Source organism: Dreissena polymorpha, chromosome 12, assembly GCF_020536995.1.
Source record: "Dreissena polymorpha isolate Duluth1 chromosome 12, UMN_Dpol_1.0, whole genome shotgun sequence".
NCBI lineage: Eukaryota > Metazoa > Mollusca > Bivalvia > Myida > Dreissenidae > Dreissena > Dreissena polymorpha.
The window spans coordinates 63072045-63098540 of NC_068366.1; the positions used below are offsets into that span (position 1 = coordinate 63072045).

The 26496-nt window shown below is 35.6% G+C and overlaps 1 protein-coding gene across 11 annotated transcripts; it reads left to right on the forward strand.

The window, feature by feature from the left end:
- The first annotated feature begins 5937 nt into the window (after positions 1-5937).
- Positions 5938-26496, forward strand: LOC127853570 (cell surface glycoprotein 1-like). 11 transcript variants are annotated; one of them, XR_008036666.1, is made up of 10 exons: positions 15114-15230; positions 16120-16135; positions 20761-20892; positions 21747-21878; positions 22170-22301; positions 23070-23201; positions 24056-24187; positions 24479-24610; positions 25383-25515; positions 26368-26496. XR_008036666.1 is itself a non-coding variant. In XM_052388214.1 (9 exons), exons 3-9 carry the CDS (start codon positions 20766-20768, stop codon positions 26490-26492), a joined length of 912 nt encoding a protein of 303 aa, XP_052244174.1. In that variant the 5' UTR covers positions 5938-6358; positions 16120-16135; positions 20761-20765. The 11 variants fall into 11 exon arrangements, 10 of the variants coding, with proteins under 10 accessions (XP_052244174.1, XP_052244173.1, XP_052244171.1 ...); XM_052388214.1 differs by lacking the exons at positions 15114-15230; positions 25383-25515 and adding an exon at positions 5938-6358 and having other exon boundaries at positions 26368-26492; XM_052388211.1 differs by lacking the exon at positions 25383-25515 and having other exon boundaries at positions 26368-26492.

The window sequence follows — 26496 nt, forward strand, 5'->3', positions numbered from 1 at the left end:
AGTTGTACATTTTATTTAATTCATCAACATAAATAATGGGTCCATTTTTAATCACCTATACAATGAATTCCAACAAACCATGACGTGAAGAAAAAACTAATATTTCTTTTCAATATATTTGTATGCTAAAAAAGTGAATAATAAATTAACTTTCAGTGTTTACTTACCATTAAACAAAATAAAGATAGAGGTTTTTTAAAACATCTACAAAAAAGTGTTTGAAATTCTGTCCGATATATTTAGAGCAGAATGAAAGCTAAAATTAAACATTTTATATACGTATCAAAATTAATTGTTCTGATAACTTTCCAATTTTCCCTAATAATTGTTTGGTATCCATGTAAGTTTCAATGTAGGAGTGAATGCATCAACGTTAATCATTTTGAAACACCCATCACTATATTCCTTTACTAGTTTTGAAAACTTTATTTTACTATGCCCGTCCCAAATACAACACAGAATATAAGAATTTTAAATGGTATTGGGTTGATTTGGCAATGAAATGAACAAGGGACTGAATAATGACACAAAAAGTGTTTTCAATAAAACAATCTTTCCTATTTGTGTTAGACTCCTTCTTCTCCAATCGGTCAGAATATTTCCAATTTAAGCGATGTTCTCATCGTAATGTATTTAGACCCTTTTTGACAGGTCAACATGGAAATTTATTCCGAGTATCTTAAAGCTGTATTGCATCCAATTTAATTTACATTTTGTTTAAATGGTGTAAGAACTATATTAGCGCTTGCCAATCCTTACAAATATTTTATCATAAGTTTACATTAAGACCTGAAATATTTGCAAACTTCTGGTGGCATGTTTTCCGTAGAGTGTATTGGGAAATTTCGTTAACTCTAGCTGCACACAAAAGTTATGTTCCTTGAGGTCTCAAGTGAGCAGCATATTAAAATCTTTGATCCTCTCGCATAATTGTATAATTGACATTACTGTTTTAATTTCTAAGTGGTATATTGTATTTTTTCTGTTTTGTGTGTTTTTTTATATATATTATTATATTAATCATATTGTCCTCGATTGCAATTTTTAAATGAGTGCTTGCCGTTTTAAAATGTACTGAAATTGTTCTTAAAGTAATACAAACTCAGAGTAATTGTTCTCTTCATATATATATTGTCGCTGTAGATATAAGTAGAATATTCCATTATGTCGTGTAGTTTCATATAGGACTTGTTTGAAATTATACAATGTGAATTGCAATTGATTGTAATATTATAACTTCTTAACTAAGGTTCTTTTACAGATATAAACATGCGATAATAATACATTTGTAGTTTTAGCAAATGTATTTTGTGCATGATTATAACTTTTGAGAGTTTATATCAGTCAACATGAATAACATATCGATATGTTTGTTGAACATGTTAAATTTCATGTGTATATAAGGTCTGCATTTTATAGTAACAATTACACAGTTCAAATATAAATCAACGCACAAAATATGTTACAGGTATATATTGCTTTTATGCCTTAAATGGGCAGTTGCATGCTCTGTTTGCACGTCTGTCCGTCAGGAATTCTGTCCGAAAATTCCTGTCTCAACCATTCATTTTATGAATGTTAAGTGGATTCGGTGCATGCGACAATTGGGGTGCAATCTCAAAGGTAAGGGTCAGTACTGTGACACTTTCACTCGTGTTTATTCATGTGCAATGTATCTTTTATATTTGAATTTAATTCCCCGAATGTATTAAGCACAGCATTATGATGTCTCGTTAGTAAAGGTAAGTAACCATTTAATTAAAAACTTGCGGCTATTGCAGTTGTCTCCCATGTTCATATGATTCTTGAACGCATCGGGAAAACCCACGTCTTTCAAAGTTTCTGACGCACGCCCTTGATCAAAACCGCAGTCACAACCTGGGTCGCGTCAATATTTGCGACAACTTGTCGTAGACGGGTGTTGTCCTCGATAGCAGAGTTGTTGCGTCTATTAACCTCGACACGATCAACAAGTTCACACCATACGTTTATTGGTGCGAATTCGTTTGTAAAGAGCATGCACAGTACACTAACGAAGGTCATACGAATGCTCTCGCTTTGCATATACTGTTCCTTTGTGCTGAAACTAAACAGCAATACAACTGAACAACTGGTATCTCAAATTTATTGTCAGTTTCACTGTGATCACCAGGTTTTTCGTCTTGTGGATTAATAACTGTCATTCTGTGCACTCTTTTGCGTTTCTATACATTGATGAAATTTGTCTCACAAGCTCATTATTTCAGATTTCAATAACTGATACAATGGGTAAAATTTGGAAATGTTTACAATATATATATATGTGACGTCGTCAGCGAAAATCAGTCTTGTGTACGCTGACGTTTATGTGGGAAATCGCGAGATAAAAATCTTGTACGAAAATGCGCTGGATATTTCGTCTTTTTCATACAATTTCTCGGCTAATAATTTATGACATGCTTTGAAAATTTCCACAATATAGCATGAATATGTCCTTTAAACACTGGCACAATTGGTGGTTTGTAATCCGCTTATTTAATTCAAATTATTCCCCTTGAAAGACACTGTTTCGTTTGAGCAGTTCACAGGTAGCGCAACCTGTCTCATAGTGTGTTCATTTTCAATGGCTATTAAATGCTGTAAATCAAAATGACATCGTGTACTAATGGATGTCTTCAATCGAAGAACGTTCGGAAATGATATTTCCACATGCTTAAAATAGGTAAGTGAAATATATATGTGTATTTTGGCTTTGTGATTAATTTTCGCGACTCGCAAGTTTGACCCGGAAGTAAACTGTACGATAGCAGATGAATTGTTTACATGAAATGGTGGAAGATTTAAATTTGAAATATCATGTCTCAATTTATTAACACCAACACTATTCCATGTGAAATTTCAAAAGACCAGGACACTTCTTTTTTAAATTTAAATGATTTATCGAATGTAAATGAACTTTATTTTTAAACTTCTCACCCCGCTACTCAAGATTTGTTTGATGTGGTAGATGATTATGAAAGCACAGGAGTTTGAAATTCTATCAATATAGCTAATCTAATGGCTTAATAAAAAATATATACCCCTATATAGTATAAGACTAGTCTTTATACTATATAGGAGTATAATTTTTTTTATTTAGCCATTAGATTAGCTATATTGATAGAATTTCAAACCCCTGTGATGAAAGTGACCTTGAGTCAAACCATGATGAGTCTGATATTGATATTGATATAGAAGCTGTCAAAAAAACATCAGATACTGCGTTTATTGAAAAGTCTGAACTTCATGTGGCAGAAGCTGATAAACAAAACAAATTTAAGGTTGACTTTTTAAAAATGTTTAAGCACAAATTTAATTAATAATTATTATAAAAAAAGTGTTATGTAGATAAATAACCAATAATTTGATATTCTACAGGTTGGGAAGTTACGGTCTTGGCGAACAGCATTCTCACTTTCAGTGTGACAACTGTTGCGGCCTAAATAAAAACAACATAGTCATCTGGTACCTTCTGTGGAGAGTTCTTGTAGGTAATAACAAGCCCTTAGTTATTGTGTTTCTGATAGCTTTTTTTAATGTTGAGAAATTAATTTAGCTTAACCTGTTGTTAAAAATATTTGTTTGCAGTAATGCAATTGCAAAATGGTAAAGCATGTTGATATGTAGTAAATATGTTAACAAAAAAATTACTCTGGTATAAATCCCAAAAGGAAAATTCTCTTAAAATAATATATTGAAATGAGTCAACATTTTTGAGTCAGTCAATAACTACAAAATACATATTCTAAATTGTAGCCTGACCTTTTTTAATGATTATTTTTTAACATTTCTGGTTTACACTGAATCATCACTCTAAGCTTAATGTTGATAAGACATACAAAGTTTACACCAGATTGGCACTTTGGCATCTGGAAGTCAAAGTGGAGGTAAATTCCTTATCACAGTATGGTGTATGTGACCTGCATGATCCTTCTTGATAAACCTTGTTTGCATTTCCATAGGTCTATCCAGTTGTATAGTTCTGCCATGTAATAAAATATAAAAATAATAAAACATAAATCAATTAAAAATAGTGTGTAGGTACTGTATGTCGTAACAGGAAAATAAATAATCATTTTAATAGTTTCAGCTGTTTTATTGGTATGAAATTCTTGATATGGCAAACAAAATCCCATGCAAAATCATCCTTCAAACTTTGTAGTTTTCTTTTACAACAACAACAACAACAAAATAATAATTTGATAATAGGAAAACTATATTTTGCAATTGTTTCTTAATTAAATGGTAATCTTGATACAGAAACTTCAATGCAGAAATGTTGTCTGATGTCGCTGCGTCTGTGGGGTTATCGTCAAGGACGGGCCACAACATCCCCCAGCTTGTGGGGGACTCTTCCAATCCTGTTGTTATCTAAGACAGGAAGGATTACCTTACGACATTGTTTCACCACATAAAGAATGTCACCAAATTTCATCAATTTCCATGTGTCAGCGGAGCATCCCGGTGTTGTGGAATGCAGGGAATTCAGTGACTCACCAGTAGTCAGAATCACTCTCAGGAAGGTCTCGAAAGTGAATGTTAATGTGAGCTGTGACAACCTGCTATAAGAAATGTTTGCGAAAGGGCTTGATCTGGACCATCAGTGGTATTTATTTGAAAACATTCGTGAATTCTGTCGCATAGATGAACCAAAAACTTGACATGTCCAAAACGCGCTACTGGTGAGCAACAAAAAACAGACTGTGCCCCCCCAAAAAAGAAGATGCATTAAGATGCGCATCTGATCTTCTCTGATGGTGCCACAACAACTACATACATCATGTATCAGTGTTTATTTTGGCCAAGGTATTTGGTGATATATTTTCCCACAAACAATGCAAAAATCCTCTATTCCTAGGAAAGCTAAAACATTTATACGATTGCTAAATGTGTCAGTTGATACAGGTTTTGAAATGTTCAATGCAAACTTTTGTTGTTTTAATTGCACAAGCTTGTTTTCAAGTTTTTTATATCTCATATTTACAAAACAAAAATCATTTTTTCCATGTAGATCTAACCATGCAATTGTTTTCACCTTATGGACACACACTGCCTATCAGAAAAACTGGGAAAAAATCAGTGTGAATATTGTATTTATTTATGTTTTACAATGAAAATCCTATATTTTTGTTTGTTTGCTACATTGTTTCCATAGTAACAAAAACAAACAATTTTTATGTTTAAGTTATTGTTTATTTTGTCTATTTTTGTCTATCAGAAATAATGATAAATAATGATTATTTCATTTACTGAAACATTTAGTATCCAAGTGTACTTTCAACCAACACTTTTCAATGCTGTGTTTTTCCATTTTTTAGTGTTTGAGGTTACATTATACTTAAATACACATGTAACTGAATAAAAAAAGGAAATTGTTCATGGAACACACACATTATTGATTGTTATAGTTTAACTAGTTACAAAACAGTGAAATTAATGTTGTGTTTGCCTTTAAACAAACACTTGATTGAAAATACAATTCATAGATTTATAAAAGGCGTGATTGTGTGCTCTGGTGATTATTAACATGTAGATTGGTTACCATAGCAACACAAATGGTACATTTTAAATGTCCATAATGCTGTTGTCAGTTTATTGCACTATAAATATGTATTTGACTAAAGGAAAGATTATTGTTTAAATAAAACAATGTGCTGGTTGTTTGAAAATTTTTGTTGTTTTTTTGTATTAAATGATAACTTTTAGTGACGGTAAAATGTAGGGTTGGTCACTTTGGAAGGTCATAAAATTAGTTTTGAATGTGATAAATAAAAAATCTATATCATTTTTGTGAACTACAATGTTCAGAGAATCCAAAATTGCCAAAAAGTCAAAATGTGATTTTTTGAACACAAGACTGATTTTCCCAGCTTTGGTCACATATATATATATATATATATATATATAGTTTCAGATTGGGTAAAATGGTGGGTCAAACGTCCATTTTACGGCCGTATTGTTGGGTCTTTAGTCGATTGTCGGGTCCCAAAGTCGATTATCGGGCACTTGGACCCGACAGTTGAAGACCCACTTAAAAAAAGGCTGCTTAACATACTCATGACTATTTTTAAATTCAAATTTGCATGTGTAATTTTACTCGAATTGTCGGGCCTATATCTCCCATTAGCACACATTAGGTCAAACTCCACACAGCAGTTACTTCCCTTGGGCATTCGCCAATCATTAATGTCTTTTTCTAGAATAAGGGAGGCCACTGCGTATGAGATTGACCAACCTCGGCGCAGTGATTTACCGGGAACCAGCATAGCAACGAACGACAACTCGGCGCCCGACAACTCTGTAATAAAAATTGCCAATTTTCGCGGTTAAACTTAAAAAGGTAAGTGGCGATAATATTTATTAGGTTTATTTATATTTTTGGTTATTAAAATTATTCTGCAAATGACTGAATTTAAACTGAAACTGCAACCAATAATTAGGACACAGTTTCTGAAACGTTTGCTGACAATGAAAACATATTTCAAACATGTAAAGCCGTGGCACGAATTTAGGTGACAACCTTGTTACCGCAAACAAACAAATGTAACCTATAATCTGCATTTAATGCAGATATAGTGACATTCATGAAAGCAAGCATGATTGTAGCATCAGATCATTTCCATGCGATACAAGTTCAATATATGTTTTAGGCTGACTGCAATGGTTAGACTGGGGAAATAAATTATAAAAGAACAGAATCTTTAACCACACAAGACAGTTGGACTAGCCTTAGTGGTACAGTCATGTTACTATTACCGGATCAGTAGCGTAATAAAGTTGTTCTGGGGAAAAGCAATAAATGGTTTAAGACTTCTTTTACATCAGTTTGATAAGGTTTCCAGACAAACGCTCCCACAAACAATCGCTCCTACGCTAAATTAGTTCTGGCTTCAATAACTTTAAAATTCGCTTTCTATGAATTTTGAATGGCGCAACATTAAAGTTATGGACCAACCCCAGTAGGAAAGTCAACCAGGAATATACGAAAAGTTGACAGTTAACAAAGACCGCTCCAAAACAGCTTGTAAAAGCAGTTATTGGCCCAAATCAGCTACTTTATGTCTTTATTGGAAAGATTGACATTTTTCACATTTAACTGATATGTTTTTTTACAAAATACTATCTTAAACATTTAACATTTATCTTTTCTGCTCTAACATATAGACCAGTTGACGAGTGAAGTCACGCGCACCTGCAAATATTACACTCCGCCCACTGGTTGGCAAAAAGAGGTGAAATTCATATAAGCGCTTATAGAGAAAGTTGAAATAATAATCGTTTTTATTGATAATCATGCACTATATCAAATATAATTTTACTAACTATGTCTGAATTAAACATAAGCGTGCAAGGAAATGCATTTTTGGAACGATTATATTGTTGTTATTATTTGTTTTTACTATAAACGAAATCTGGAGTGGAACACAATATACGAGCACGGTATGCAGTTACCATAAAAATCTCTACTTGGCACATCTTCGCGACCATTTTTTAGATAAAAAATTCTCTGATATTGAAATTTTTTCAGAATAAAACAAATTTAATGAACGAACAAAAATAAGGATGTAAACAAACAGCAAATAGATCGACTTTATGTACGCAACATATAGTAACTGATTTGAACATGCCTGTAAAAACTTGCCTTGTTACACATTAAATAAATTCTCTTGATAAATGTAATTGTTTTTATTTAATTATTCACACCAATTTTGACACTCTTTGTTTCAGCGTTTTTAACCCGGTGTTTTATTGCACTTTTGTTCATCATAAAGCGATTATCTCGTTATGATCGGATACTGTCCAAACAATTACAAAGAACACATGGTGTGATAAATCCAGGGACCTATTCTTGGCCACTGCATAAACCACATGTGGCATACAAGTGTCTGGTCATTAAACATCATTTATGATACCTCCATGTCATCTCTTGGCATATTGAGCGATCATCTAAGCAAAATTGTAAAGCCAAAATACGAAACAGTTGCTTTAATAAAATATTTGAACATATTAAAAAATGAAGATATTTGTCCAAAATGGATTAACAGGAATTAGTGTATGTATATATTAGCCTGTTTAATCATAATAATAGAGTGTTAATAACTATAAATTAAAAATATTGTGCAATTTCATTGCTACACAATTAACGTATTTAACGAGTACCGGCAAATGTAAACTCGGCTATTCATGTTAAGATTGTACGTTTCTGTAGTGTATGAAATGACATGAAAACAAGCAAACAACAAAAGGGTAAAAAATACTTGCGTAAAATAAATTAATATATAGATATATTTATCATAAAATGCTAGATTGTTATCACTCCTTACCACCAGTAAAGAGAGTGCATGCAAAGACAGTTTAATTTGCTTAATATGCAGTTCTTGTTTTTCATATGTATGCTAAACTTTATGATATTGTCATTCGATGGAAACGAAACGGTAATTCATTCCATGTAAAATAAAATTACTACAATGTTTATTAATTGTAATGTATTCCGCTTTTAGGGCTTCGTTTTATAATTGATTAAATGCCCCTCTTGCACCTTCGTTCGCTTATGAACAATAACAATATCTGCACCACTTATAATTATAATCAAATTAATGTATGTGTTATTATCTTTGAAATATAATTTACCAAAATCTTACAATCACAAAAAATATGAAAGAATATTTATTGTTTTGTTTTGTTGGATTGCCAGTTTTTAGTCTGATGTATTAATATTATTAATATGTATTTTTATACAGAGGTAATTATATTTATGAAAATACATTTATTGGTACTAAATATTATATTTTTGCACTATTATTTAAGAGTTTTTATGTTTATTTCGGATTTTTGTATCGTTTTATTGACTAAACAAACGACATGTATACATGTTTTACGTTACTGTAACCAGTGTTTTTTGCCAACCAGCCAGTGCGCATGCGCGGAAAATCCCGAATGTAAACAATAACATTCAACTGGTCTATCGAGAAAAACAGTGACGTGACACACATGATTGAAATGCGAATCTCCCGAGATTTCACGGTCATATGATGTTATTTCTATTTTTAGTAACAAACCATGTGCTCAATTGTTTACAAATTCAGAAAGACATTTCCCGTTTTTTTTTTATAATTATTCTTGCTTGTTTTGTAAACAAATTGTAGTGTAAATACAAAATCAATGTACAAAATATTCAAAATTACCAAATTCACTTTGAAATCAGTGTTTAAATCCACCAGACGTAACTTGTTAATCACAAATAATAGATTTCAGAAAACGAAAGTAATGTTTACAATTCCAGCAAAAATTGTCAAGGTCGATCCGAAAGTATCCAAATGAAAACTCGTCACATGACAAAGCGACAATGGTGCAAAATTATGACTTTCAGGCTGATGAGAGTTATTTTCATCTATTGTAAGATGCATTTGAAACATTTGAATCTTAAAATATGCCCCGATGCAGTAATTTATATTCATTCACCAATATATGAAGGAATGTATCCAAGAAAACATACTGTCTTTGATTTATAGCGTGACATAAATCTGTCACCACTCTGGTTGACTTTCGATACAGGGTTGACTTCAGCGTACAGATATGTCAATACTATATAAACTGTACGCTGAAGTTTCTTTAGCTAACGCTAAATTTGACAGGGCGGACATTCGCTCCTACAATGTTTTGATAGGGCGGACAGTAGCTCCTATATTATTTTGCCAACTCGGACAATCGCTTCTACATTATTTTGTCAACCCGGACAGTCGCTCCTACATTATTTTTATTCAACGGCAAAACGTTCTATATGCCTATCAAAGACTTACACCTATAATTAACCGACAATTAATTTTGCCAACTTGTTGACAGTTAGCCAATTCAAAACATTACATTTCCTACATTACATTTATTGGAATACATGTAAGTGCCATTTTGCGAATGGGATAAACATAAAAACCGCAAATATGTTGTTCTTAATTTCATTTGTTTTTATGATATGACATTTATATGACATTTATAAACATATATATACACAAAATACACAAACGAAAAAACATCCAAACAAAAGGTCTTTTGTGTCTGTCAGTGGCTCACCGTCTTCTTTCTTACGCGTTTTATCACCGATTATATTTATATAATAGCAAAGAATTAAATTGTTATATATTGATAGAATGTTATACCAGAAAAATTATACATTGAAGACGAAATTCATAAAATGCAACATGCAGGCAAATTCGACTGTACAGACATGTTCGATTTACTGCATAACCATCATATGGTTGACTTAGACATGTGCTTCTTTGAGTACGAGTGACCCTCTAAGCATAGCACAGACTGACTGCGTTTGTTTGTTAGAAGTTCCATGTTGGTAGTAAATTATTGGCGTAATATTGACATTACAATATATACATATTGTTTTCACAGATTGCTAAATTACATTTAAAGAATCGACCAACTGTAACATAGTTTCTTAATAAGTAAATTGATTTATTAAAACGCACATTGATCCGCTCATTTTAAATTGGCTTTCTGTTAACAAGTTGGCAAATTTAATTGTCTGTTAATTATAGATGTTAGCCGGGTTGGCAAAATAATGTTGGAGCGACTGTCCGCCTTGTCAAATCCAAAATGTATTTGTGTTACCTTTTTTTCGCCGCAGAATTCATGCATTAACGGATCAGTTGTAGCTATAACGGATCACATGATCAAAACCACTCAAGGAGGGGGGCATTTAACATATTATTTAAACTGTCGAAACATGAACTTTGTTGTTTACAAGGACCAAGTTATATTGCCAGTTATAAATAATATTCATGTTTTTGTTATTGTTATTGATTGTTTTCTATATGTGATCTTGTATTCTTGTGTGAAATATCTGATGAAAATCCTAAATAGATCAGAAAGATATGGGCGTGTTAAAAACCATGAAATTATTTGAATCATATATAATCATCGATATTAAACATGGATCATAAATAAAACTATAAGATTGATGTCATTTATTGTAAGAATCAACAAGATTTTCATATATTTTAATATAATATATTAGCAATACGCATATTATCACGCTTGATCTGTTATTGTCCTTATTCTTTATTTCATTTAAGGTGCTGCAAAATCTTTAAACACGAATCAAAACTGAAATGGACTTTTGCAGGCAGGACTACTAAATGGCCTTAAAATTAATGCTTAAACTTCTTGCTTGCCAACATAGTTATACTAGCATGTGGCCGCGAACAATGTTTAACCTCGATTTGGAAACGAGACAGAAATCAACAAAATTGTATATAAATGTCAGCAAAACATACCGAAATGTTTGACAAAGAGTCTTTCCCATTACGACTCAATCAGTGCGTTTTAAAGAACAGACCTTGAAGATGCTATATATTAAATATCATCTAAAATATCAACTATTTATCGCAATGCGCAGTCTGTAATTTACTGATGTTTAGGAACCAAAAGTTAGGTAATGTCCGGTTATATGATCATATGCTAAAAATGAAGTATGCTTTCTGCTTTCTGTGCATTGATTTTTTTAATCCAAAATGTTTTGGGCCTGCCCAGCTAGCTGAGTTGATGGCTCAGTTGATAGAGCGCCAGACTGTCAATTTTTAGGTTTGAATCTGGGGGTAGGATAAAGTTTCTTCATAGAGATTGGTTCCCGAACATTGTAACATTGTATTTGTAGGTCATTCTTCCCCAACCTCTGAATCAAGTTGGGAAGAAGTGGGTCACTTGTGGTTGGCTAATACTGGTCACAAGAAGTAGGAAAGCTGGTTCATGTCCTGACCACTTGCAAAATGACCTTAATTTGGGTTCAAGAAGGCATTAAACCTGATCAATCTAAATTCAACCAAATTCTTTTGCCCAAAGGTCAGAGTTTCAAATACATTCCAACACAACAGCTGTTGGCAGTCACCTCGATTATTGATTATAAAGCCCCGTCCAGTTCGATTGTCAGCGGCTAGCAGTCAATAGTATGGTCGTTTCAATAACATTGCCAACAACGATCATTTGTCTAAACTGTTTTCAATTTTCTAAAGATTGACTGTTTCCAAAACACAATTTAATATTAATCTTAAAGAACTGGACCAACGTTATTCCTTCTTCTGTTTGAGATTTTGCAGAACTTCTCCCTAAAGTGACTAGTCTTTATGACATTAAGTGAGTAATAAGGCCTTTCAAAATTTCATTCTCTACAGTTATTTGATTAATCATTAAATATTATGAAAATTTAAATATCATTTATGTTAGATATAGAGCCATGTATTAATCTTGCATGATTTTCATGTCTGATAGATGTTTCACTCAACAGTTTGTTTATGCAGAAATAAAACAAGTAACTGATTTTTATGCCCCCCTTCAAAGAAGAGGGGGTATATTGCTTTGCACATGTCGGTCTGTCGGTCCGTCCACCAGGTGGTTTCCGGATGATAACTCAAGAACGCTTGGGCCTAGGATCTGTGCAAGTGGAAGTCAAGTTCTTAAACCTTTGCATGCTGGGAAATTTGTCGTCTGCTAAAATGTTGTCTGCTGAATTTCTCAAATTAGCGTTTTCTTTGAATTTTTTCAAAGAATACTATAAGAATAGCAAACAGTTTGGATCCTGATGAGACGCCACATTCTGTGGCGTCTCATCTGGATCCAAACTGTTTGCAAAGGCCTTCAAAATTCGGTTCCAGCACTGAAAGAGTTAAGAAAATCCCTGGAGTTGGTACTGTGCATCATTTAAGATTCCTCTTTGTAGCCTTGACCTTAAGTCATTTAATCTTGTTTGTTAATTTCAATTTCAGCTGGCACTACATGTTTTTGCCTTTATATGTTTGAACAAATAAAATGGGCATCAAATCCTTTAAGCAAACAAACAATTGACTCTGGGATACGGCCTTACCTTTCAAAAGGGGAAAATACCATGTGACGGGCACTTTTGGGGAAAAATTGCAATAAATTGTCATAAACCGAAGGTTAATTACATGTAATAACCATTATTTGCTCCACTTAAAAGCTGTAGCTTTTTATATGGCTTTCCCCTACCACAAGTGATTGGAGCTATACTGCAATCACTGTGTCTGTCTGTCCCACATGGGTTTATGAATAAAATAAAACATTTCAAGTTTCAAATGCTTAACTGTTCCCTGGAATTGTTCAGGAAAAATGCCTTGTAATTTGTTTAGCAGTCACATAAACAACCAAGCTATGTAATATGGAATTTTTACACCCATTATTGCTGCTTCTTCCTGTATTTGCGCGATGATTATCTGAGATATTAACTCTATGATTCTGTATTCTCAAATCTTTTCTATAAAGAAGGAATGTAGTTGACAATTGTAAATAGTTTTATTTGATCGTTCGTCAAAAAGTTGTAATTCTGTTACTCTTGTATCTTCAATGCAATTGAGTAATTAAATAGCAATTAAATTGAATGCGTTTTAATTCCCTTTTATTATTGTTTAACTTGAGTAACAATGCTATGACGTTAAATTTTATTTACACTTAAATGTATTATGAATATTGCTGGGCCAAGTGTGAGGTTGAGCGCTCTATAACCAGGTTTAAACCCCCAATGCTTTGCATTGACCGTTCCAAGGCGGTGACCCCAGCTTTATTCATATTTTGTGTTTATGTTGGTTTGTATTGTGCTGTATTGTGCTGTTTTGTACTGTTTGGGCAATCGGTCACTTGCCTTAAATAAAGGACCTACTAATTGTTTTTAATGAAAATTCAATACTGCTCCAGCAGCTGGAGTTTCACTTCTTTATATTGTATTATTTTTTAACCGATTTTTTTTCAAAACTTTCCCTCTGTGTCATCTGTAAAAGACTAAGATTAATATTTCTTTGCCAAAATACAGAGGAAATTTTTAATGGAATATTGATTGTTGCTTTAAAGCTTTTATGATAATCAGTAACAGAAGCAGTAACATTCAGCCATAATTATGTATCCACACGGCTATAAACTAATACCAAGCTTCCCATTCCCCTTCTCTTCAGATACTTCCTTTCTTTCAAAGGGAAACAGTGGTGGTAAACAGATGATATTGCAATATTGCAATACTTCTTCCTCTGCCAAAATACATGTTATAAACATTGTTGGGCCTCTTATCAGTTATAAAAATTGTAGGGTCCCATATAAGAAATAAACATGTTGACACTAATTTTCAGATTTCATATAAGTCATATTGTTGAGTCTCATATATGAAATACTGTTGGGTCCCATATAAGTAATATTGTGGGGTCCCATATAAGGTATATTGTCAGGTACCATATAAGAAATATTGCTGGGTCCTATATAAGAAGTATTGTTGGGTCCCGTATAAGAAACATTGTTGGGTCCCATATTTAAGAAATTTTGCAAGAAATATTGTCAGGTACCATATTATATAAGAAATATTGTTGGGTCCTATATAAGAAGTATTGTTGGGTCCCATATAAGAAACATTGTTGGGTCCCATATATAAAAAGTATTGTAAGAAATATTGTTTGATCTCATATAAGAAACATTGTTGGGTCCCATATACGTAAAAAGCATCGTTGGGTCCAACATAAAAGATACAAGTTGACATTCTAGGGTCCCTTATAATTTAATTAACATTAAATGTATAATTAACACTTTAGGTATCCATATAAGTAATGAAAATTGTTGGGCCTGGCCCTTTATTAGAAGTAGACATGTTTACACTTAATGACTAATGTTGAGACCCATATAATTAAAATGTATTGCTAGTAGACTGAACTGCAATTTTCTAACACTGGTTTCAGTGACACACATTCACTGTGCAGATTTCTACTAAATATGTGTTGTTTTAATCTCAAAATTAGTCTTGAGGGTTAATTGACACACCCATTAAATTATTTCCTTATAACCATATGGTATCCGTTGTTAATTCGAATGTTATTTATCATTTTGCCGTTCATCGTAATTTCTTTTCTGCTTGCCACCATCTTGGACGATGACGTAAATACAGGCATGCTCAATCACTATACATTGACCACTGCCAGTATCCTCCGCAATATAGACAATCCCAGAATCGATAATAAGGGCGCCGCCATATTGGCTATTACGTATTTTTGAGTAGTGACTTAATGGACTTTCCTACATTAATAGATAGTGACATCTACAATTATTTTGTGCTGAAAATGAACACACAAAAACCATACCTATGCTTATTTGCTCAAAGAGACATTCAGACAGGAGAGGAGCTTCTTTATGACTATAGTGTGTCTGATCTACCATGGAAGGTTAGTTATATCATATACATCATATTTAATAAATAGATGATGCCATTATCATGAAGAAGCACACATGAATGGATGTCAAACTACTAACATAACTTTTGTCATCAAACAGCTTATGGCTTTTCGCTAACATAATTGTATCCTCAAAAACAGCTGTTAACCCTTTGCATGCTGGGAAATGTGTCTCCTGCTCTAATTCATCTGCTGAATTTCAAAAATTAGCATTTTCTTCGAGTTTTTTTCATAGAATATTATTAGAATAGCAAACAGTTTGGATCCTGATGAGACGCCACATTCTTATTTTTTCCCTGTAACAAAAAGGAAAGAGCATTTATACATTTGTATTTGGTATCTAGCGTCTCTAATTGGTCCACTATCAGGATTGTTTAAATAATGCCCCTTTGGTTAAAATTTGCTCCTTCCTTGGAGATCACATCTTTTACAAAAATTAATGAGCTATCAGATTCATCTTATGTTCCAAGTTAATCAACCCCACAAATCAATAAGAGTTCAGCAATCTTTATTATAGCTGTTGAGCAATATTGGGCTTTTTTATGTCCCCCACTATAGTAGTGGGGGACATATTGTTTTTGCCCTGTCTGTTGGTCTGTTGGTTGGTTGGTTGGTCTGCTGGTTGGTTTGCGCCAACTTTAACATTTTGCAATAACTTTTGCTATATTGAAGATAGCAACTTCATATTTGGCATGCATGTGTATCTCATGAAGCTGCACATTTTGAGTGGTGAAGGGTCAAGGTCATCCTTCAAGGTCAAACGTCATATAGGGGGACATTGTGTTTCACAAACACATCTTGTTGGACCTTTTGTTTAGTCTTGTGTTATCTGGTACCTTTTATAAAATCAATATTAAGTTACTTTTGCAATAATTTGTAGGAAAAGAAAGCCAATGGTATGTTTAGTTCACAGTTTTTAATGGATGTAATGATACTTTGAATGGTAATATTGGGAAGTAAGTAGGTAAATATTCTTGTTTAAATTGTCTAATTATTGAGTAAGCCAATCTTGTGAAATACAATTTAGCAGAACGTTCAAAGAAAATAAGTTTTTATGGCCAACTTCGCATCATGGTTGTCAGTTTTTTTCAAGGCTGATAAATAGTTATGATAATTTCAATACTGTCAAAAGTATGCAAATGATAGTTGGCACACATATTCATGTACATCTCTTAGGAAAAAAGCAACATAACTTTAAGCGGGTATATTCGATTTTTAAATGCGTTAAATTGTAATATATTGAAACAAATATGCTATAATAACACGCAATATGCAAGAAAAATGATACATTTAAGACGAATTTCATAAAATGCAGCAAATGCAAACTTGCGCACCAAGCTGATTGTGACGAAGATAATTCGTACATATTTTCCTACAATAACCGATGCATTCGTCTTTTAAGTAAGTGTTCGTGTGTCGTATGAATCAATATCGCTGCAGGAATTTAAAATGAACCGTTAAACTAAATTTAGATTCACATCTTACATGCATGATATACATGCTGGCGAATTCGGCTGTACAGGCTTTTTCGATTTCAATTTTAAATATTCTGCTTATTTCGCATTTTCCGACAAATGTTCTTCTTTACTTGTATTTTAGTTTATTTTGAAATATATGTATAATAAGTTTTTTGCACATTTTATATTAATTAATAAATATTTGACAAGATCGTATATACCCGCTTTAAATGGTCTGCCACCTAGGGCAAACATGTATATGATACTTGAATTATCCAGTGAATGGCAAAATCAAATTCAAAGGTATCATTACAGCCTGCTTGTTAAGATTTAATTTTCATGTTAGTTTGCATCTTTTCATTTTTAGCTCATCTATTTTTTGAAAAAAAATTATGAGCTATTGTCATCACCTTGGCGTAGGCGTCCGATTAAGTTTTGCATTTACAGGGGTTTTTCTGTCTATTTTGGGAAAAGGAGTCTGACCAAATTGGGAATTTTTTATCGACACAATTGGCCATTTGGGGAAATTTTGCTTCGATTAAACAGCTCATTTGGGAAAAAATAGTGAATATATCATGCTTAAATAATTCAGTAGTTTAACAAATAAATTTGTTTTTATTTGTTATTTTGTCTTCTTTATATAAACAGATGCAATATTGGGCGTGTTCAACGTTTATTCAAGTACTGCATTTTTGTTTATTAGTTACAGTTACACTCTGAGATAAGAACTGAACAGTCAAAACCTTATAGCAGATATTTTTTACCAAAACAAACACTGGTTAGTCACACAAGTTATAAGACACTTCATTCTTTAAAGAAAAAAAAAAATTTTTTTTTTGGAAGTTGGGACTTTTTTTTAATATTTTGGTTTGGGATCGGGTCCGTTTGCTTTGGGAGTGCCTCCGTTTTCCGGAGGCGCAGACAGTGCTGAAAACCCCCTGATTTAGGTCCACTTTACTCATTAAGTATCAATGCTTTTGCATTCAAACTTGGTACACTTACTAACTATCAAGAGGGGACTGGGCAGGCAAAGTTAGATAACTCTGGCGTGCATTTTGACAGAATTATGTGCCCTTTTTATACTTAGAAAATTGAAAATTTGGTTAAGTTTTGTGTTTAGGTCCACTTTATTCCGTAAGTATCAAAGCTATTGCTTTCATACTTGCAACACTTATTAACTATCATAAGGGGACTGTGCAGGCAAAGTCATGCAACTCTGACTGGCATTCTGACGGAATTATGGGCCCTTTATACTTAGAAAATTGAAGATTTGGTTATGTGAATTTTGTGTTTAGATCCATTTTACTTCTAAAGTATCAAGGTTATTGATTCTAAACTTCAAATACTTTCATGCTATCATGAGGGTACTGTACCTGGCAAGTTGAATTTTACCTTGACCTTTGAATGACCTTGACTCTCAAGGTCAAATTATTTAATTTTGCTAAAATTGCCATAACTTCTTTATTTATGATAAGATTTGACTGATAATTTGACAAAACAACTCTTAACTGACATACCACAATAGACTCCCCCCACCTTATAAATGACCACCACACCCTTACACTATACCCCCCTCCCCCCCCCCCCCACCACCACCCAGCCCATTTTATTTTTTATGTTCCCATTCACTATAGTGGGGGACATATGGATTTTCCCCTGTTGGTCTGTTTCTGCCAACTTTAACATTTTGCAATCACTTTTGCTATATTGAAGAAAGCTACTTCATATTTGGCATGTATGTGTTTTTCATGGAGCTGCACATTTTGAGTGGTACTTTCTGATAATGGGTTAAAATGAAAGTGAATATCTGTTAACAGTTGCACTGCATAAGCATGAAACAAATTGCCTGGATTATTTCATTTATTTTTCTTACACATACTGCTCTGATAGGGAATACATGTTATAAACATGACTTGCGAGTTTTTCACACCTTTATTGACATTACACAACAGATTAACACCAATGAGCTGTCGAAAGTCGTTTAACCTCTATGCCATTAAAATCTGTTAAATGGACGAATAAAGCAATTAAGCTGTGATCTTCGCCATCTTTGTACCAGATTGCAGAATTTCCAATTTCAGATTTCCAGTTTGCGAAGTCATTTTTGCCAATTCCCAATGGGCAGAATATTTATTTATTAGGTTGTTTACGATGTATCCTTGTTTGAAGCTTTATTATTGCAATATTTCTGCCTAAATACATGTAATAAGAATTGTTGGGCCTCTTACAAGTAATAAACATCGTAGGGTCCCATATAAGAAATAAACATGTTTACGCTAATTTTCGGGTCTCATATAAGTAATATTGTTGGGTCCCATATAAGAAATACTGTTGAGTCCCATATAAGAAGTATTATAAGAAATATTGTTGGGTCCTATATTAGAAGTATTGTTGGGTCCCATATACGAAACATTGTTGGGTCCCATGTATAATAAGCATTGTAAGAAATATTGTCAGGTACCATATAAGAAATATTGTTGGGTCCTATAAGAAGTATTGCTGGGTCCCATTTTAGAAACGGGTTTTTTACCTTCTATGACAGACGCCGAACTAGGCTGTTTGTTTCCCCTTTCTGGTAAAAAAAAATCCACCTAAAAAAATAAATATATATTTATTTTTAGCTCCATCTGGCCAGCGGGGCTTATGTCATGGTCCTGTGTCCGTCGTGCGTCCGTGTGTGCGTTAACTTTTTCTTTAAACATCTTCTTCTAAAGTATTGGTCCAATTCTGATGAAATTTCTCAGGAATGTTCCTTGGGTGAACCTCTTTCAAATTTGTTCAAATTATTCCCCTGGGGTCAAATTTGCTCGGAATCAGCTTGATTTGTCACGCTGCATAGATTGCAGTGAAGAGAGATGTATGCAAAAATCACGGGTCGCGTAGAGTATACACATGCATTATGGAGGTGTATTATAAAAACATTCAATAACTTAGTCATTTTTGACAGAATGCCCTAAATAGGTGTGGTTCTAACTCTGATCATCTACCCGAAAATAAGACAAGACCCTACTTATAACTATATATATTTCAAAAATGATACACTTAAGGATAAAAATGTGGAGACCCAACATTAAACAAAATGTATATATATATATATATATATATACTTAACAGCAAAACTGCTGTTTTCCTACCCAATATACTTTTTCTGTAGATATCAGAAAGACCCATCAATGGATAATAATGACGAGACCCAACTGTTGACTATATATGTATATACATAACAGCAAAACTGCTGTTGTCCTATCCAATATACTTTTTATGTAGATTTCAATGGATAATTAGACACAACTGTTGACTATATACATGTATTTATATTTAAAATACTTTGAATAAATTTGATGCTATTTGATTAGTTAATGAGGTGGATATACAGATTCGTATATCCCTCATACATTGTCTCCCCTCAGGTAGCCCTGCAAAATATGTCATATACTACCTGAGCGGGGTTGAGGCTGATTGGTTGGAAATACTATGACTTCCTTATATGGCATGTACCATATTGATTTTTATGTAAATAGTAAATAGTAAAATGATTTTCGGATGATTACTCAAGAACCCATATGCCTAGGATCATGAAACTTCATAGGTAGATTGATCATGACTCGCAGATGACCCCTATTGATTTTGAGGTCACAAGGTCAAGGTCACAGTGACCCGAAATAGTCAAATGATTTTCGAATGATAACTCAAGAACGCTTTTGCCTAGGATCATGACACTTCATAGGTACATTGATCGTGACTTGCAGATGACCCCTATTGATTTTCAGGTCACTAGGTCAAAGGTCAAGGTCACAGTGACAAAAGTCGTATTCACACAATGGCTGCCAGTACAACGGACAGCCCATATGTGGGGCATGCATGTTTTACAAACAGCCCTTGTTTCTATAGATTTCAGCAAGACCCACCAATGGATAATAGACATACAAGACCCCACTGTTGACATTATATGCTTACAGGCATTGAGGCAACTATACAGGAGTCAGAGCCTCTCATGATACAACAGGCCAGTGTTAACTGTGCTGATCAAATGCAATCTACAGGTTTCACTTTGGTTCTTTCAGAGTCCATGTCAACTGCTGACAGTGAAGAGCCAGGCAGTCTGACCCATGATAGGAGGGAGCCAAGTGAAGAGCCAGCCAGTCTGACCCATGATAGGAGGGAGCCAAGTGAAGAGCCAGCCAGTCTGACCCATGGTATTTCTATTATCATATAATAAAGGCCCACCTATTGATGATAAAGACATGACCCAACTGAAGACTATATATTCTAGTACAATTTTCTGTTGTCCAAGCCAATATATATTTATGCCACCCTTCGAAGGAGAGGGGGTATATTGCTTTGCTCATGTCGATCGGTCCGTCCGTCCACCAGGTGGTTGTCATACGATAACTCAAGAACGCTTGGGCCTAGGATCATGAAACATCATAGGTACATTGATCATGACTTGCAGATGACCCCTATTGATTTTTAGGTCACTAGGTCAAGGTCACGGTGATCGAAATTGTAAAATGGTTTCCGGATTATAACTCAAGAACGCATACGCCTAGGATCATAAAACTTCATGGGTAGATTGATCATGACTCGCAGATGAACCCTATAGATTTTGAGGTCACATGGTCAAAGGTCAAGGTCACAGTGACCCGAAATAGTCAAATGATTTTCGAATGATAACTCAAGAACGCTTTTGCCTAGGATCATGACACTTCATAGGTACATTGATCGTGACTTGCAGATGACCCCTATTGATTTTCAGGTCACTAGGTCAAAGGTCAAGGTCACAGTGACAAAAGTCGTATTCACACAATGGCTGCCAGTACAACGGACAGCCCATATGTGGGGCATGCATGTTTTACAAACAGCCCTTGTTTCTATAGATTTCAGCAAGACCCACCAATGGATAATAGACATACAAGACCCCACTGTTGACATTATATGCTTACAGGCATTGAGGCAACTATACAGGAGTCAGAGCCTCTCATGATACAACAGGCCAGTGTTAACTGTGCTGATCAAATGCAATCTACAGGTTTCACTTTGGTTCTTTCAGAGTCCATGTCAACTGCTGACAGTGAAGAGCCAGGCAGTCTGACCCATGATAGGAGGGAGCCAAGTGAAGAGCCAGCCAGTCTGAGCCATGATAGGAGGAAGCCAAGTGAAGAGCCAGCCAGTCTGACCCATGGTATTTCTGTTATCATAGAATAAAGGCCCACCTATTGATGATAAAGACATGACCCAACTGTAGACTATATATTCTAGTACAATTTTCTGTTGTCCAAGCCAATATATATTTTCTATAGATTTCAGCAAGACCCACCAATGGATAATAGACATACAAGACCCCACTGTTGACATTATATGCTTACAGGCATTGAGGCAACTATACAGGAGTCAGAGCCTCTCATGATACAACAGGCCAGTGTTAACTGTGCTGATCAAATGCAATCTACAGGTTTCACTTTGGTTCTTTCAGAGTCCATGTCCACTGCTGACAGTGAAGAGCCAGGCAGTCTGACCCATGATAGGAGGGAGCCAAGTGAAGAGCCAGCCAGTCTGACCCATGATAGAAGGGAGCCAAGTGAAGAGCCAGCCAGTCTGACCCATGGTATTTCTATTATCATATAATAAAGGCCCACCTATTGATGATAAAGACATGACCCAACTGTAGACTATATATTCTAGTACAATTTTCTGTTGTCCAAGCCAATATATATTTATGCCACCCTTCGAAGAAGAGGGGGTATATTGCTTTGCTCATGTCGATCGGTCCGTCCGTCCACCAGGTGGTTGTCATACGATAACTCAAGAACGCTTGGGCCTAGGATCATGAAACATCATAGGTACATTGATCATGACTTGCAGATGACCCCTATTGATTTTGAGGTCACTAGGTCAAGGTCACGGTGATCGAAATTGTAAAATGGTTTCCGGATTATAACTCAAGAAAAGGTCAAGGTCACAGTGACCCGAAATAGTCAAATGATTTTCGAATGATAACTCAAGAACGCTTTTGCCTAGGATCATGACACTTCATAGGTACATTGATCGTGACTTGCAGATGACCCCTATTGATTTTCAGGTCACTAGGTCAAAGGTCAAGGTCACAGTGACAAAAGTCGTATTCACACAATGGCTGCCAGTACAACGGACAGCCCATATGTGGGGCATGCATGTTTTACAAACAGCCCTTGTTTCTATAGATTTCAGCAAGACCCACCAATGGATAATAGACATACAAGACCCCACTGTTGACATTATATGCTTACAGGCATTGAGGCAACTATACAGGAGTCAGAGCCTCTCATGATACAACAGGCCAGTGTTAACTGTGCTGATCAAATGCAATCTACAGGTTTCACTTTGGTTCTTTCAGAGTCCATGTCAACTGCTGACAGTGAAGAGCCAGGCAGTCTGACCCATGATAGGAGGGAGCCAAGTGAAGAGCCAGCCAGTCTGACCCATGATAGGAGGGAGCCAAGTGAAGAGCCAGCCAGTCTGACCCATGGTATTTCTATTATCATATAATAAAGGCCCACCTATTGATGATAAAGACATGACCCAACTGAAGACTATATATTCTAGTACAATTTTCTGTTGTCCAAGCCAATATATATTTATGCCACCCTTCGAAGAAGAGGGGGTATATTGCTTTGCTCATGTCGATCGGTCCGTCCGTCCACCAGGTGGTTGTCATACGATAACTCAAGAACGCTTGGGCCTAGGATCATGAAACATCATAGGTACATTGATCATGACTTGCAGATGACCCCTATTGATTTTGAGGTCACTAGGTCAAGGTCACGGTGATCGAAATTGTAAAATGGTTTCCGGATTATAACTCAAGAACGCATACGCCTAGGATCATGAAACTTCATGGGTAGATTGATCATGACTCGCAGATGAACCCTATAGATTTTGAGGTCACATGGTCAAAGGTCAAGGTCACAGTGACCCGAAATAGTCAAATGATTTTCGAATGATAACTCAAGAACGCTTTTGCCTAGGATCATGACACTTCATAGGTAAATTGATCGTGAATTGCAGATGACCCCTATTGATTTTCAGGTCACTAGTTCAAAGGTCAAGGTCACAGTGACAAAAGTCGTATTCACACAATGGCTGCCAGTACAACGGACAGCCCATATGTGGGGCATGCATGTTTTACAAACAGCCCTTGTTTCTATAGATTTCAGCAAGACCCACCAATGGATAATAGACATACAAGACCCCACTGTTGACATTATGTGCTTACAGGCATTGAGGCAACTATACAGGAGTCAGAGCCTCTCATGATACAACAGGCCAGTGTTAACTGTGCTGATCAAATGCAATCTACAGGTTTCACTTTGGTTCTTTCAGAGTCCATGTCAACTGCTGACAGTGAAGAGCCAGGCAGTCTGACCCATGATAGGAGGGAGCCAAGTGAAGAGCCAGCCAGTCTGAGCCATGATAGGAGGAAGCCAAGTGAAGAGACAGCCAGTCTGACCCATGGTATTTCTGTTATCATAGAATAAAGGCCCACCTATTGATGATAAAGACATGACCCAACTGTAGACTATATATTCTAGTACAATTTTCTGTTGTCCAAGCCAATATATATTTTCTATAGATTTCAGCAAGACCCACCAATGGATAATAGACATACAAGACCCCACTGTTGACATTATATGCTTACAGGCATTGAGGCAACTATACAGGAGTCAGAGCCTCTCATGATACAACAGGCCAGTGTTAACTGTGCTGATCAAATGCAATCTACAGGTTTCACTTTGGTTCTTTCAGAGTCCATGTCAACTGCTGACAGTGAAGAGCCAGGCAGTCTGACCCATGATAGGAGGGAGCCAAGTGAAGAGCCAGCCAGTCTGACCCATGATAGAAGGGAGCCAAGTGAAGAGCCAGCCAGTCTGACCCATGGTATTTCTATTATCATATAATAAAGGCCCACCTATTGATGATAAAGACATGACCCAACTGTAGACTATATATTCTAGTACAATTTTCTGTTGTCCAAGCCAATATATATTTATGCCACCCTTCGAAGAAGAGGGGGTATATTGCTTTGCTCATGTCGATCGGTCCGTCCGTCCACCAGGTGGTTGTCATACGATAACTCAAGAACGCTTGGGCCTAGGATCATGAAACATCATAGGTACATTGATCATGACTTGCAGATGACCCCTATTGATTTTGAGGTCACTAGGTCAAGGTCACGGTGATCGAAATTGTAAAATGGTTTCCGGATTATAACTCAAGAAAGGTCAAGGTCACAGTGACCCGAAATAGTCAAATGATTTTCGAATGATAACTCAAGAACGCTTTTGCCTAGGATCATGACACTTCATAGGTACATTGATCGTGACTTGCAGATGACCCCTACTGATTTTCAGGTCACTAGGTCAAAGGTCAAGGTCACAGTGACAAAAGTCGTATTCACACAATGGCTGCCAGTACAACGGACAGCCCATATGTGGGGCATGCATGTTTTACAAACAGCCCTTGTTTCTATAGATTTCAGCAAGACCCACCAATGGATAATAGACATACAAGACCCCACTGTTGACATTATAAAATTATGCTTACAGGCATTGAGGCAACTATACAGGAGTCAGAGCCTCTCATGATACAACAGGCCAGTGTTAACTGTGCTGATCAAATGCAATCTACAGGTTTCACTTTGTTCTTTCAGAGTCCATGTCAACTGCTGACAGTGAAGAGCCAGGCAGTCTGACCCATGAATAGGAGGGAGCCAAGTGAAGAGCCAGCCAGTCTGACCCATGATAGGAGGGAGCCAAGTGAAGAGCCAGCCAGTCTGACCCATGGTATTTCTATTATCATATAATAAAGGCCCACCTATTGATGATAAAGACATGACCCAACTGAAGACTATATATTCTAGTACAATTTTCTGTTGTCCAAGCCAATATTATTTATGCCACCCTTCGAAGAAGAGGGGGTATATTGCTTTGCTCATGTCGATCGGTCCGTCCGTCCACCAGGTGGTTGTCATACGATAACTCAAGAACGCTTGGGCCTAGGATCATGAAACATCATAGGTACATTGATCATGACTTGCAGATGACCCCTATTGATTTTGAGGTCACTAGGTCAAGGTCACGGTGATCGAAATTGTAAATGGTTTCCGGATTATAACTCAAGAACGCATACGCCTAGGATCATGAAACTTCATGGGTAGATTGATCATGACTCGCAGATGAACCCTATAGATTTTGAGGTCACATGGTCAAAGGTCAAGGTCACAGTGACCCGAAATAGTCAAATGATTTTCGAATGATAACTCAAGAACGCTTTTGCCTAGGATCTGACACTTCATAGGTACATTGATCGTGACTTGCAGATGACCCCTATTGATTTTCAGGTCACTAGTACAAAGGTCAAGGTCACAGTGACAAAAGTCGTATTCACACAATGGCTGCCAGTACAACGGACAGCCCATATGTGGGGCATGCATGTTTTACAAACAGCCCTTGTTTCTATAGATTTCAGCAAGACCCACCAATGGATAATAGACATACAAGACCCCACTGTTGACATTATAGTGCTTACAGGCATTGAGGCAACTATACAGGAGTCAGAGCCTCTCATGATACAACAGGCCAGTGTTAACTGTGCTGATCAAATGCAATCTACAGGTTTCACTTTGGTTCTTTCAGAGTCCATGTCAACTGCTGACAGTGAAGAGCCAGGCAGTCTGACCCATGATAGGAGGGAGCCAAGTGAAGAGCCAGCCAGTCTGAGCCATGATAGGAGGAGCCAAGTGAAGAGCCAGCCAGTCTGACCCA

What these genes read in the sequence shown, in the direction of transcription:
- LOC127853570 (XM_052388211.1), top strand. Translation starts at nt 15,129, where the DNA reads ATGAACACACAAAAACCATACCTATGCTTATTTGCTCAAAGAGACATT. An exon ending in GCCAGCCAGTCTGACCCATG is followed by an intron (nt 22,302 to 23,069) that starts GTATTTCTATTA and finishes TGGTTCTTTCAG; the next exon opens with AGTCCATGTCAACTGCTGAC. An exon ending in GCCAGCCAGTCTGACCCATG is followed by an intron (nt 24,611 to 26,367) that starts GTATTTCTATTA and finishes TGGTTCTTTCAG; the next exon opens with AGTCCATGTCAACTGCTGAC.